The sequence below is a fragment of the Erithacus rubecula genome, assembly GCF_903797595.1.
Source record: "Erithacus rubecula genome assembly, chromosome: 11".
Lineage (NCBI taxonomy): Eukaryota > Metazoa > Chordata > Aves > Passeriformes > Muscicapidae > Erithacus > Erithacus rubecula.
Genome location: NC_136663.1, coordinates 21835636 through 21849528, shown reverse-complemented (window position 1 = coordinate 21849528; position 13893 = coordinate 21835636). Strand labels below are relative to the sequence as shown.

At 44.7% G+C, this 13893-nt stretch overlaps 1 protein-coding gene across 4 annotated transcripts; it reads left to right on the top strand.

Annotated features, from left to right (window-relative positions):
- The first annotated feature begins 280 nt into the window (after window positions 1-280).
- On the top strand, window positions 281-12884 carry PLEKHB2 (pleckstrin homology domain containing B2). Of its 4 annotated transcripts, none has more exons than XM_079314741.1 (8): window positions 281-372; window positions 3412-3459; window positions 4077-4229; window positions 4903-5005; window positions 5893-5932; window positions 7236-7325; window positions 8433-8541; window positions 10443-12884. In XM_079314741.1, the coding sequence occupies exons 2-8, from the start codon at window positions 3423-3425 to the stop codon at window positions 10577-10579; spliced, it is 669 nt and encodes a 222-aa protein (XP_079170867.1). In that variant the 5' UTR covers window positions 281-372; window positions 3412-3422; the 3' UTR covers window positions 10580-12884. The 4 variants fall into 4 exon arrangements, with proteins under 4 accessions (XP_079170867.1, XP_079170864.1, XP_079170866.1 ...); XM_079314738.1 differs by having other exon boundaries at window positions 7236-7331; XM_079314740.1 differs by lacking the exon at window positions 281-372 and adding an exon at window positions 1975-1998 and having other exon boundaries at window positions 7236-7331.
- Window positions 12885-13893: the final 1009 nt, after the last annotated feature.

Here is a 13893-nt window from a genome sequence, read left to right as displayed (position 1 = left end):
GCACAGTTTGGATGATGGAGCGGTGCAGTGGCACAGCGCAGCGCCCGTCACTGCCCGCACAGAACGCACAGCTGCCCGCCAGCACGGCTCTGCCTTATGTAAGAGCCGCGCACCAGCCGGCCTGCCCCGGCTCTCCCTGCCTCAACAAAGCGCCTGGTTCCGCGCCCTGAGACCACACGCTGGGGAAGGGGAGAGGAAGCGGGGCGGCCCCGCTGCCATCGCAGCCAGGCGCTGTGGGGGAGCGCTGAGGGAACGGGGTCAGGTCTCGGCGGATCCGCGCCGGGCCGGGCGCTCCCGGACACCCGCCGTGACGTCAGCACGGGGCCGGCGCTGCCCGCGGGCGGAGCGGGGCCGGCGGAGCGGGGACAGCAGGTACGGCCGGGCGGCGCCGGCGGGGAACGGGCGAGGGGCGCCGGCTCCGGGGCGGCCGCCAGCCCGCCGAGGTCACCGCCGGTAGCAGCGGCGGGGAGGCGAGAGGCGGCTCCGGGCAGCCCGGCCCGGCCGGCCCGGGCCAGGCCGCAGCGGGCGGGCGGAGCGCAGCCCCGCCGCGCCGGGCCCGGGGCTGTCCCGGACGGAGCCGCAGCCCCGCAGCGCTCGGGCAGCGCCGGGACGGAGCCGCGGCCCCGCGGCGCCCGGCACAGCACAGACTGCGCCCCGGGGAAGCGGCCTGGGCGGCTGGGCCGCGGCCAGGAGCTCCAGAAATAGAAAACCGGCGCTGTTGAGAGCCGGAGGGGGCGGGCGGGGTTGCGTTCGCACTGAGCTTCCTGTACCGTACCGGTACCGGGCAGGGTCTGGTGTCCCAGCCCTGACCATCTGCTCGGAGTGCAGGACCGGGTCCGCTGCTGGCGCAACTGCGCTGATCAGAATTGCTCTAGTGATTACAAGCTGCAGGCAGAAACACTTGATTTGTTTTGAAGTGCGGTTTTCCAGGAAAGGAACTGGGACAAACTGCTGGCTATTCCACGCTATATTCCGTGCAGAAAACTGCTGTTCCAGGGAGCAGAAAGGAATAGTCCCACCACTTTGCTGCATCTACTCTTAACTCGAGTTCAGAGTGCTACTACTCTTTGATTTGAGTCACTAAAACACTTTTACTCATTCATTATAAAGCAATTTATCTTTGATTAAGTCCCATTTTTTCATGTTGGTGGCACTGGGCTAGTTTAATAAGCAAATACTATTGAGATGCAGCTGATCTTGCTAGGATCTCTTCTAGCTCTGCAAATACACTTTTAAACATCACGTGGGTGGACTGTGAATACTGTATAGGACTTCAAATGAAGTGCTTGTGCTTAAAAAGCACAAAGAATAATATCTAGTTGTTTTTGCACCTCCTACTTTAAGTGCTGACAGATTGTTCTGTGTGTTCCTTGCTCTCTCTCCAGAGTTGAAGTTTTGGACACTTAAGTTCTGAATTTGGAAAGGGTAGTTGTTACCTCTTGTACAGCTGCTGAAGGAAGCCCTGTTTTCTCTTGTAGCTTTAGACACCTGTGAGGCATTCTGAATGTGAGGCTTTGTGAGCCATTCTGTAATCACATGCAAAACTCAATTTATCAAGAGAAAGGTTTTCTTCTTTGGTTCTTCCCCTTTTTGTGTCTGTGTTAAATCTAACTATGCTATTGTGTAACAGAGTAGGTTTAAAGGTAGCAGCAAAATTCCAGGGCCTAGACTAACACTTGCAGCAGAACTGAAGTTCATGCAAATTCTTTTTTGGCTTGTAGACTATGAAACAGCCTCCAGAAATAGTGATTTCACCTTATTGGGTGAAACTGGAAGGCATGGAAACCCCATTAGAGACACCCATTCCTGTGAAAATGAAGACCAAGTAGACTATTTCCTTGTAAAGAAGAATCAAGGGGAGAGAAGGCTGTGCTGGGGTGGTGGCAGAATGAGGCTCAGGTCCTTTGTACTGCTTTGGTACTTTGGAAGAATTGATTGGCCTCTGTTTCTCTCCCTGTCTGGGTGACAAGAGCATGCTGTGACCCAGAGCAGGACCAGGTGACCATGATTAAAGCAGGGCAGGAATCTGACACTCCCTTTCAGTGGGCTCTCAGCAGAATCTTTCTTTTCCCAGCAAGCTGGTAAAAAAGTCAAGAATAAGAGGTTTATCTTTACCTGCAGGTGGTTCTCACCATCATTTCCAAGCCTGTGCAGGATGAGGCATTCCTTAAATAGGAAATCCTGACAGTTATAATGTTGTGTACTGCAGTATTTGCTCAGTACTCTGAAGAGGACACAGCTAATATCCATTAGATCAGGAAACAGATGGATGCTTTCTAACTTTGTATTTTACTAGAAGATTACAAAACTTTTCTTTTTCTCTCTTCTCCTCAGCTTTAAAAACATTCTGCCGAGGTTTGTCTGGGAGGAGTTCCTCTGTCTATCAAATCTACTATGCTACCTTTCACCCCCTCATGAACCCCCCCTTATGCTGCTACCAGTAAAATGTTATTTGTTAGGTTTCAGTATCTGTCTCTCATACTGGCTTACAGGCCCCAGAAATACTTTCTAAAAAGCAGCCTTCTCAGGGGAGGCTTAAATTGCTTCTGTTCTTGCTTTTTCAGTTGAATTGCACCTGGATAGTTGAGTTTTTATAATATCTTTTAAAACAATAATCAGAACACCATTAGGCTATAAAATAAAACTTCATTTTCCAATATATCCCATACTTGATCTCTTTTTTTCCAGCATGTTCATAAACCATAATGCAGTGGCCAAATACTTAATGTCATGTGTGATACCTTGAATGTAACACAGAGTCCTCACTGTGCTATTTCAAGCTTCATTTAAAAGCTGAGGAGAACTGAGAATCTTATTTTATGGGCTTATCTTTTACTTACTTTAATCTTGGAGTGAGCTAGTGATGATTTGAAAGTAATGTAAGTCATAAAAACAGCTTTCTCCTTCCTGTTTAAGATTAAACTCTTTCAGCTTTTGTTTTGACTGGACTTTGAACCAGTGAATGAAAAACACAGAAAAGGAAGTACAGGTTAAAAAAAAAAAAGAAAAAAAAGAGGCAGATAGAAGTGAGGGTGCTTGGTAACTTGAGACTGCAGAATACAGGAAGTACACGTATGCAGAGAGAACAACTACACTTTGGAAGGAACTGGTGGTGAGTCAGGAAGCAGTCATTTCTAGTCTGTCTCTTCCCCATTTTCTAAAAGCAGTGGCCATAGGCTTTTGTTTGCCAGTTAACCATCAAGGTGGTGTCTGACAGTCAGGCTGGATCGCAGCACTTGCACATTTGTTACATCCTACACCAGCTGTGCTTGCTGAGTATCTTCAGCTGAGACCTGCTGCAACGTGAGCTGGGTGCATGCAGTTCTAATAGATGGTGCTGAAAGCCTCTTTCTAATCTATTGTGAAATACTGAAAACTGCTTTTCTCCCCCCTTCCCCTTCTGCCCACTAGGTTAAGCAACAATGGCATTTGTGAAGAGCGGGTGGCTGCTCCGGCAGAGTAAGTCATGGGTGTTTCTCTTCCTTCTCTCCTTGTTCACTGGGATTTCTTCAGAGCAGCTTAGTAATTTCCAGGTTTTCTTAAATCAGGCCTTAGTTCTGTGGGTTGTTTCTGTTGTTTTTTGCTTTTTGGGTTTTTTTTTTACTTTTAGGACACGTCACATAATGACGTGTCATGATGGCATTCCCATGTGACCTTTGAGTACTCCAGTGGGAAACAGGATATAAACATATCTGACTGGCATTCAGCTTCAGATGCTGCTCTGTAATTAGTGCTGAATAAGTGGGGGACTTGGAACTTTACCTGACGTGTCAGCTTAGTGTCTTTCAATTAATCATGCCCTTTGCTTATTCCTGCAGAAAGTTAGAACTCAAGTGTCAGGTCATGCATTGACAATAAAGCCAGTTTTGCTTTAAATCCTAGATAAAATATGGCACCCAATCCTCTAATGGGGATTTATTAATCCTTCCAGGTGAGGATATTGTAATACAGCATTATGCCTAGCTCTTTGGAATGTTGTCTGGGGCAGCTGTGAAGGATTTCTTGGTTTATTTTTATTAACTCTAAGACAGATATTTCCTGATATGTGCCCTCAGGAGTGATTGTTTGATTTTTAGGCACTATTCTACGGCGCTGGAAGAAGAACTGGTTTGATCTGTGGTCTGATGGCCGCTTGATATTCTATGATGATCAAAGTCGCCGTGATCTAGAGGATAAAATCCACATGCGGATCCACTGCATCAACCTCAGAGTGGGAAATGAATGTCGAGGTAACAAGGAAATCTTCTGGATTTGTATATCCAGGGATTCTTTACAACTTCAGTGCCTGCCCAGCATCCCACATACAGCACTGCTGCAGGTGGAAACATGTCCAAAATGTGTGCAGCCTCACTGTTCTTGAATCCCACCACCTTCCAAAAAAACTCAGCCCCACCAACTCCTAAATTGCTTTAGAGATACCCAAGGCATGGTATTACTGTGTGATAGGTTAGGTTAGGTTTGCAACTTCCTGCTAAAACTCAGTGAGGACAGTGTGCCATGTATGCAGGAGGATGGGATGTTCCCAGCAGGACTGTGTGTCTGATTCAGAGCATTCCTGTTTTTCCTAAGTTCACTTCTAGCATTTGTTAATGCTCCACTTGGTGCTGACACAAGGGAAGGACACAAGTGCTGGAGAGTTCTTACTGCTAAGTAGGCATTGGTTCTGCTGTAAGACACTTGCAGTTTATAGGACTGGTGTTCAGAGCTGCTTACTTTCAGGACACTCTGAAGAGTAAGAACAGGTTATTTCCTTCTGGGGCTTGTTCTGATGCCATGGAAAGCAGCTACAACTGGCCCAAGTTTAACTTGACTTAAACTGACTTTAAACTGCCTCCCTTCTTGTACAAGTGATCATGTAATGCTGTTTATACTTCATAACTCATCTCTGTTTTTCTCACTTAGATTTCCAGCCTCCAGAGGGGAAGCAGAGAGACTGTTTACTGCAGATTGTTTGCCGTGATGGGAAGACAGTCAACCTCTGTGCAGAGAGTGCAGATGACTGCCTGTAAGACAGCCAGAGAATCATAGTTTTGGAGCTTCTCTCTCTTTTATCCCTCTATCTCTCTCCCTAGTTGTTATCCTCCCTTCTAACTTTCAGAGATATGTTTTAAGAAAGTTTTCAAGCAAATGAAAGCAGGTTTTCAGTGACAATAGCTCTCCTAGAAGTTGTCTCACTCATGCAAATTAACTGCAAGTTAAGTCACTGAAAACACTGAAGGGTGAGGAGGAGCAGAAGAATGATTAATATGATTAATGACTTGTTAAACAGATTTTTTTTTTAAGATTTTTTTTTTGCCATTCTTCAGGAGCACATGATGTGGCATTAGCCCAAGGACATCCTAGTAGGGATAGGAGGAATATTCCATTATTGTGAGCTCCCAGCTGAGCTGGGCTGTGTAGAGTTATAGATAACTTCTGTGATCACTGTTTGCCAAGAAGTGTGGCCATGGAACATGCTCCCAGTCCCATGGCAGGGAGGAGCTGGGTGAGGTGTACCTACCTCCTGGGAAATAGCATCAAGGCCCCTGCTCTAATAAGCAGAGATGAACTGTTCTGCTGGGATGCATCTTTTCCTATTACCTCATCCTAAGCATGACTGCATATTTCCTACTTGTTGTGCTTGCAGCAAGGACCTCCAAAACTGCATCCATTCCTCCTCTTGTTCTTCCTCATTCTTTCTCAGCTCTGCAAAGAAAGTAATTATTTCTCAGTCTTGGTGTAACACTTCTGTGCATTGGAGTGTCTCATTAGGCTTTGACACGTGCAGTATCTTAAACTCTGCTCCTGCAGTACCTCTAGTTGCTAACCTTGTTCGTTTCATTGACCTGAAAGAAAAAAGGTGGTGTTCATTTTTATTAGAGTTCCACTAACCAATGGGGTTTCTTTTTGCAGGGCATGGAAAATTGCTCTCCAGGATGCCAGAACAAATACAGTGAGTGTCCTACCTAGACTTTATACTGATAAAGAAGCAGCACATCAGTGTTACGTGTGGCCCAGCAGTTGAGTTCTGAAATCATGTTCCATCCTTCTCTGCTAAACAGTCATGAGCATGATAGTAAAGCTTGTGGGTGGGGAGAAGAATGGTTCTCTGGATCACAAACACATCCTTGCAGCTAAGTCCAGGCAAATACATGCTGTGTGGAAAATAATGATTTTAAGGAATGATTTCTCTGAGTGGAAGTGAATGTTTGGAAAGCTGGTCTGTAGGCACTGAGGTTGAGGGCAGCAAGCAAATCTGCAAGCAGCAAAAATGAACTTTTCACTCCTAGTGTTTGTTGCCTCCCAGGTGGGTGCAGTGCTAAAGAAAGCTTACTACACAGCAGCTGTTGGTTAATGTAGATCCATCCCACTGTGGGATGCTTCTTGGCAGAGACATGGGGAAGAGTGAGATGCTTGGAGGGGAGTGCAGGCATGCTGAGGAGGAGTGTATTACCTCTGCATTGCCCTGCTAGCTGTGGAGAGAAACAGGAATCACAAAAGCCTCTTTGTGAGTCTTTGGGAGAGCTGTATCTTTGGGCATTGCATCCATCCACTTGTGGGTATTGCTAATTTGTTTTTCCTTTAGACTGCTTTCCAGAGTACTCTGCAGCACTGGCTTTCCTTGGATGACTAGGCTGAACCAATCCAAGGTGTTTCTGTTTCAGGGGAAATGCTGTGTTTTGCAGAAGCTTATCTCAGTTTCTACTGGGTCACATTAGGGGCAAGAATACAAGAGCAGTGTAAGAAATCTTAATATTCTTTGAGAACTTATTCTAAACGGACTCAAGTGTTACCACATCTGCCTCAGGTAGCACTTTTGGTTACTGCATTTGTTTCTTCTACCTGCTTCTGCAGAACTTGGTGATATCACTCTGGGGTGCCAGGAAGCAGCCAGCTTAGCTGTGAAGATTTCTTTATCTGAAGACAGAAAATGATCAGGAGGGTAATTTCTAAATTTGAGGCTCTGGAATAGGGGAAGGAGCCAGAGTGCTTGCATGTACACATAGGATTGTCTGTGGCACACACAGAGGGAAAAATTTTATGGCTCCTATCTGTGGTTGATCAGGAATTTGTATTCTCCCAGGTGTATTCTCCAGGTACTTTCTTTTTGCAGCCTTTACAAGGTACTCAGTGCTTTCTTAACACACAGTGTAGCTGAAGGTTACTTTTAATTTGGGGCCATTAGGTTGAAATCCTTAGACTGCTCTGTCAGTCTGTAGGAACAGGTGGTAACTTCTCTCTGTCATGGTGTTCAGGGCTACGTGGGATCTGATGTGATGTATGATGAGACAGCCATTTCCTCAGCTCCTCCTCCCTACACAGCTTATGCCACTCCATCACCTGAGGTAAGAGTTGCAGTCAGGAGGTGTTAACATGAGCAAGGCAGCAGGAGCAGCCTCCTTCTGGCACTCACAAAGTGCTGCATTGTACTCATACCCAGCTTCAAAGCTTTTACAACAGCAGAGGGTAAAGCACTATCAATCTATTGCTGCTTTTATTTGAGATGGATTTCCTTTGAAAGGGATGAGGCACATAGAGATGGGAGGTGTATAAAGGGTTGGCTGCTCAGTGAACTTGAAAAATAAAGCTTCTGAGAGACAGGGCAGAATATATTTGGCTGATATTCATGCAGCTTCTAACACAAGGAGGTGTAACTACACTTCCATGTTGTACAAGCACTGGAAAGGTGTAAGATCAGGAGTTTTACAAATAGGGTGTAATGATGGAGCTGCCACTTTTAGCACATAAGCATTTTGTTGTACCAAGATGCCACAACACAGCTCTGGTTCCTGGATACACAGTTTTTTTTGCAGTGAAGGAGCAGCTTTGGGACCAAACCAGGATATGTTGGGGATTTCTGGATGTGGTTAGTGGTGGGCAGTGATATGTGGGGGGACAGTTTGGAGCACTATTGCTTTTTTCACTATCTGCTCCAGCCTCTCACTTTTGTTAAGAATGAGTTGTGGTGCTGGAAGATTCCTCTGTGCAGCCTCCTCTTTTGGAGAAAAAAATTACTCCTAAAACATGCAGCTCTAGAGCATTTGTCTGTAATCTGACATTTGCTTGCAGCATACCCTCTCAGAGAGTTGGTTGGAGGTTTTTGGGATTGGCTGCTGCCTTCCTGGCACTTCTGAGCTCCCCAGAGAGCTGTGGTTGGTATGAGGGCAGAGAGGAGAAGCTGGCAGGTCTGCTGTGCCTCTGCCTGATGATCCAGGCCCTGCCTCTGCCATTGTCTCTCCAGGAAAGGAAGAGGGTGAATGCTGCTTGGAGTGCTTATTTTTTCAAGCAGCTGTTCTGAATCCATTCTAGGGAGTAGATTGGCCGTAGCAGGACAGCCTGGATATTTTAGTGAAACTTTAACTCCATTAGAAAGGAAGGCAAATTGAACAGTGTGCTTAGCTGGATCCATAGCAAAGTGTTCTTATGTAACAGACCTTTTTCAATGTCACCAGGTTTATGGCTATGATCAGTACCATGGTGCATATCCCCCCGTGGGTCCTCAGATCTTCTATGCCTCCAATGGACAAGCTTATGCTCTTCCCTATCAGTATCCATACCAAGGTAAGTAGCCACATCCTCCACCTTTCCACAGAAGCTATTTCAGTCAATCTTTGTGGCTTTAGCTCTATTAATCACCATCCTTTACCAGCCACCACTCCTGCACACAAAGAAAGAAACCTGACCTGTAACTGGAACCAAGTCCACTCACCCTTTCACAACAAAGGGAGTACAGTGAAAGGGGTATTAAGGGATTTAACCTTCCCAATGTGATCTCTGCATAGTTACATTGCTTTATAAACTCCTTTTGAAGCATACAGAACTCTAAACTACAGCATGTTTTTTAAGGAAACGTACAAGAGCCAGAGGAAGATGTGATTTTGTGATTTAGTACTCCATACTGGGCATTGATAGAGCTTTTAATTCATCTGCTGCTCTTATACCTAGTTTGAATATTTAAATGCAAGTTTCAAAGGTAAATCCACTCCCAGAACAAGGTTGTAGCTGGTTCCTTCCCCATGTGCTGGAATTGCAGTAAGGCAGCATTTCAGCCTCATGAAACCTTCTGTTGCTCTGTTCAGGTTTGTATAGCTTTCAATCTCAAAAACAGGAAGCAAAGGGTAAAATTGTAGGGTGTGCTTTTAATCATAGTCACCTTAATTCAGGGTTAGTTTTGCATAGAACCCCAGTCCTACAGAACTGGGGCTTTAGAGTTGTAAAGGTAATAAAAATGAGAAAGCAAATTGTTTATGATCTAACTCTGCAAACAAGAATCTGTACTGAGATTTTTTTTTTATTTCAGTTTTGAGGGAGATTTTGTTTTCCATTTGACATTTTCCAGATTATTTCACTTGCCTTTTCCATTTTAATATTTTTTTTATAAGGGAGGTGCATCAGCATTTAAAGCTTTTAAAGTTTTCTTTATCTAAGTTACTGAAGTCCTAAGATACACATGATACACATTCAAACACAGAGGAACATGTATTCTGTTGGCTCTGAAGAGCAGTAGCTTTTTAAAAACCCAATGACTGTTTAAAAAAAAATTCCAGCAGGCCTTGGAAATCAAGCCAAACCCATATGATAGCAATGCAGCATCAGATAGTAACTCCCCTGACCAGTTTGCAGGTCCAGTGTGATAAGATACTGGTTACTGGTTGGGCATAGTAACCAAGGGTCAGTGTTTTCCTTCACCAGGGTCACTAACTAAACCTTAGGGTTCAGGTTCTCCACAGCATCTCACTTAACTCCTGTGCTTTCAGCTCCACTCCTTCTCTGCAGTGACATAATCCTTCCTGGGGGGACAGTCATGCATTGTTGGGAGTCAGTGAAAGCCTTTCCTAGTTGTATTTAGTTGGGTTACTTAAGAATCTGTTACAAAACACCATTGTGGGATTTTCAAGGATTTTTAATCTCCCTGAAATGTGTGGAAGGGAAAGCAGTAGTGTTATGTTTGCTTTGCAGCTGGGAGCTAAATCAGAAAACAGGACAGGTGAAGCTTGTACAAGTCTGTTACAGAGCAGGGGTCAGTCAGTGGCTGTGTGAGTCTCAGGTTTATTTCTTACTACTGGCCAATTTTCATCTGAACAGAAATGTAGCAGCTGTCACCACCCCACAGATCAGTCCAGGATGTGAAGGCTGAATTGCAGTAGGCAGTAAATGTAAAAAACTGATGCAGAGTTTCAGACAAAATATTGGCTTGAGGCCTGCCAAAGATTTTTTCAGGAGGAGGGGGTAAGGGGGAAGAACTAAACTATTACCCTTAACTTCAAGGCTGAATTAATTTTTGGACCCATTTCTTACATTAAATCCACAAAGTGAATAGAAATGTGTTCTACCTGTGCAGCTGACAAAATATTAGTATTTATTTGAAGGAAGAAGGTAAAGGAATGACCTGTTTTGAAATTGCACTATTAAGATACACATTTCTTTTGCCTTTTTCCCAACATTCTTCCTCTCATTTCTAGGACCTTATGGCCAGCCCCCTGCAAACCACGTCATCATTCAGGAGCGTTACCGTGACAGTGATGGAGATCTTGCACTGGGCATGCTGGCTGGAGCAGCAACTGGAATGGCTCTGGGATCATTATTTTGGGTCTTCTAGATTACCCTTTCCTTAGCTCTGTAGTTTCAAACCCCTTTATTGTGTGCAATAATATATTGGCAATGTTGTTTACTGTTAAACTTTGAAAAATTCAATAGTTATTTTTCAGTAGTGACATCTTAATAACTGATTCTTAACTGTCTTAATGAGAGTTTAAAGGCACCATTTAGTTAAGTGGTTGGAGATGGCATGTGCTGCTCTTGAATTCTGGTCTGATGTTCAGAATTATAAGGATCAATATGAGCACCAGTGTCACATGGTGGCAGTCACCTGCTTTATGAGCAGACTGTTATTGTCAACACCATAGGAAAAAAGGGTTTTTGAGGGGGAAGGGTCTAAGATCTAGCTTAAATAAAAGGTTAACAGGAGTTCTGCATTAGTATAGGCATACTACTGGCTTTAAAACATTCCCTGGAAAAACACAGAGCTCAGCAGAGGTTCCTTGGATATTAGACAGTCTGCCATGCTTGAGGGTTTTATTGTTTTCAGACTTGCCTGCAGATGGGAGTGTGCTTTCTTAGGTGGAGCCCTGTTCCTCTCACACCATCCAGGTAAAGTTGTCTCTGATAATGTATGAGCAAACCACTAAGAAGCAGCAGCACTGTTGTTTTACTCTCCCAGAAATGTGAATGACCAGTGGCAAGGAAGAGCAGTGTCTGTTGTTCTATTATCTTTATCCTGGATGACTCTTCTCTGGTCAGATGGAAGTAGCAGACCTTTAGCTTTGCAGGTGTCTGCAGAACAGCAGCCTCAGAGACACTGCACTGCATTGTTAGGAACCAGCCATTGTCCTGTGTCTGTGTTTGTCACTGCCATGGCTCTGCAGAGGCTGCAGGAGGAGAATGAACTTGAACAGCCCTCGCTCTGTTGGGCCTCCCAGCCCCTCTGCAGGCAGGAACAGTCAGGAGGGGAAAACAAACAACACAAGTAGATCTTGCACACAGGCACTTTGATATCAGCTGCCTTGCCAGGGCTAGGACAGGATGCCTGCCTCAGCCACCAGGGTTTCCTGAAACAGCTTCCTTATTTGCAACTAATTTTGAGCACAGCTGAGCTTGGATTTGTTGTATGCACACTTCACATTCAGCAGGTCTCCTCTCCATGACTTGTTGAGAAAAACACTCCAAGGAACCTGTCTGGTTTTGCTTGTAAGCATGGTTTCTGTGTGCTGTGGACTGTCCCCTGGAGTGCAGCTGTTTTGTGTGTTACATGGCCTGTTCTAATCCATGCTGAGCTGTGCTCAGCAGGAAAAGGAATGCATGGGCTTTCTTGTTCAGGTAAATGAGGCAGGGTGCCTAAGTTGAGTTCTTATAGTAAGAGGACTTATTTTTATACTTTCACTTTTAGCTTCCTGTATTTGCATACCGTTTTGATGTTAAGTCTTACTTATCCTTCCATTTAGAAGAAGGTTCATTTCCTTACAGTTCACAGGGTTTCATGTCTGGAAAGAAGAAAATAGATGAGAACTTGCATCCATATAAATTAAGCTGAAGTCCCAATATTCTCCATTTCATCCTAAAACTCTCTTGGCTCTGGCCTACTTATTTAAGCAGTAGAGGTCCTGGACAAGAGTTTGGGTAGCAGCCAGGGGAGGCACTAGGCTTTCATGAGCCTTAGGACTAACTCAACCAAGTGGAATCACTGGAAGTAAACAGACAGATGTGATTGTGGCTGCTGTACTCAGAGTGCCCTAATCCAGGGAAGGTGAACTGCTTTCAGGAGGCTGGCTCTGAGCTGTGCATCAATGTGCATGCATGTCCTTTCACAGTTTAACACAAGCTGCACGTGTTCTGCCAGTTGGATGTACTGAAAGAACATTCTGGAAGTGCAAAAGAGAATTAAAGTGAAAGTTTCCTATTGCTGGTCCAAACCAAAAGAAATTGCAGTACACTACTCAAGCTGTCTTAGAGACTTGGTAGCCATGAGGTCAGAAAGGGATGGAATATAAGTGAATAAAAAGCCCTTTAAGAGGTGAATTTGATTACAGGTCTTTGCTGCTGTTTGGCTTGTGCTTTGCAATAGTGAGTTCTGCAGAATGCCTCCATCTCTTCTTCCTCTGTGATTCTTTACTTGTAAGGAGTAGGGGAGAATTAAACAACTGGGCATCATATGATTTTTTTGAATTTCATAATGATCAGGAAAGGATAACACAAAATCAATCAGCTAGGGTTTGTTTTCTTTTTTCAAAAGAACTGTTAGTTACAGCAGGGGAACGTGTCTTTTGTGTTTTCAGGAGATAACTCTGTCTAGGTCCCTGGTTTCTTCAAGTGAAGTATATAAAATAAAGATTGTTGATTGCAAAACATTCTTGGTTTGAAATTCAAATTAATTTTTTTTAAGTTGTAATTGAATTATTGAATTGAGTAAATTGAAGTAATTCTCCATTAAGAAAATAACCTTACAGTTCTCAATGGAAAAACTCTACAAATTAAAGCAAAAGATTCTAGTTTTGGCTTGGAAACAATAGGCTTTTATACAAAAATCCTGGACTATTTTCTATCTCAGAAGCACAGGCATTTAGAAGCCAGAAAGGAAGTGTACAAACCTGTGCTAGAGCATGGAATCAAGAGCACAGTTACCTCCTGCAGGTGTTGTAGCCTTTCTGATCTCAGTGCAGAGGCAGAAGTGGCAGCATCCTGGTGCACAGAGCAGCAGCGTGGGGATTGCCACCTGAAAACCCTGGTTGCTGAAGCTCAGAATTGATTCCTGAAGACATGCTCGTGTCTCCAGGTGCTCAGGAACAGAGCAGAGCTTTGGTCAGATCCACAGTAATGTCTGGCTGGATGCACAGTCGTGGCTCAGTAGCCTTTCTCTGCCCAGCTCTGCACTTCATGTATCAGCAGTAGGTGTGGGTGCTGCTGTGAGCTGAAGGAGATGGGATTTGCCATGCCAGGTTCTGCTGACCAGTGATACCACAGTCATGGGAAGAGGCAGCAGGTGTGGCAAGATAATTTTCAAAGCAGATTGAAATGATTGTTTCTGAACGGTGCTATTCATGACTATAATTCCATTTATATTTGTGTAGTACTCAAGCACACATTCCTGCTTTGGCCTGATCCTGAAGCCCCCTAAAGCTGCAGGAGGTTCACAGGTAGCCCAGTGCCACTGGTTTTGTGCAGTGTACACTGTCAGGTGAGGATAAAGCTGTTGTACAGCAGTGCCAGTCTGTTCAGAATTCAGTGTCAGTGCTGATGGAGGTCACGAATCCATGTGTTCATCTGGGACTTTGGGCTCTCAGCTATAGATAGCTGGACAGAGCCAGGCTTACGAGAGCAGGGTGGGAATGCTCAGCCTCCTGGTAAGCCTGACCACAT

Bases quoted from the DNA above. Each gene is read 5' to 3' on its own strand.
- PLEKHB2 (XM_079314738.1), top strand. From the start codon at position 3,423: ATGGCATTTGTGAAGAGCGGGTGGCTGCTCCGGCAGA. The intron at 3,460-4,076 runs GTAAGTCATGGG...TTTGATTTTTAG, and splicing joins CGGGTGGCTGCTCCGGCAGA to GCACTATTCTACGGCGCTGG. The intron at 8,542-10,442 runs GTAAGTAGCCAC...TCTCATTTCTAG, and splicing joins CTATCAGTATCCATACCAAG to GACCTTATGGCCAGCCCCCT.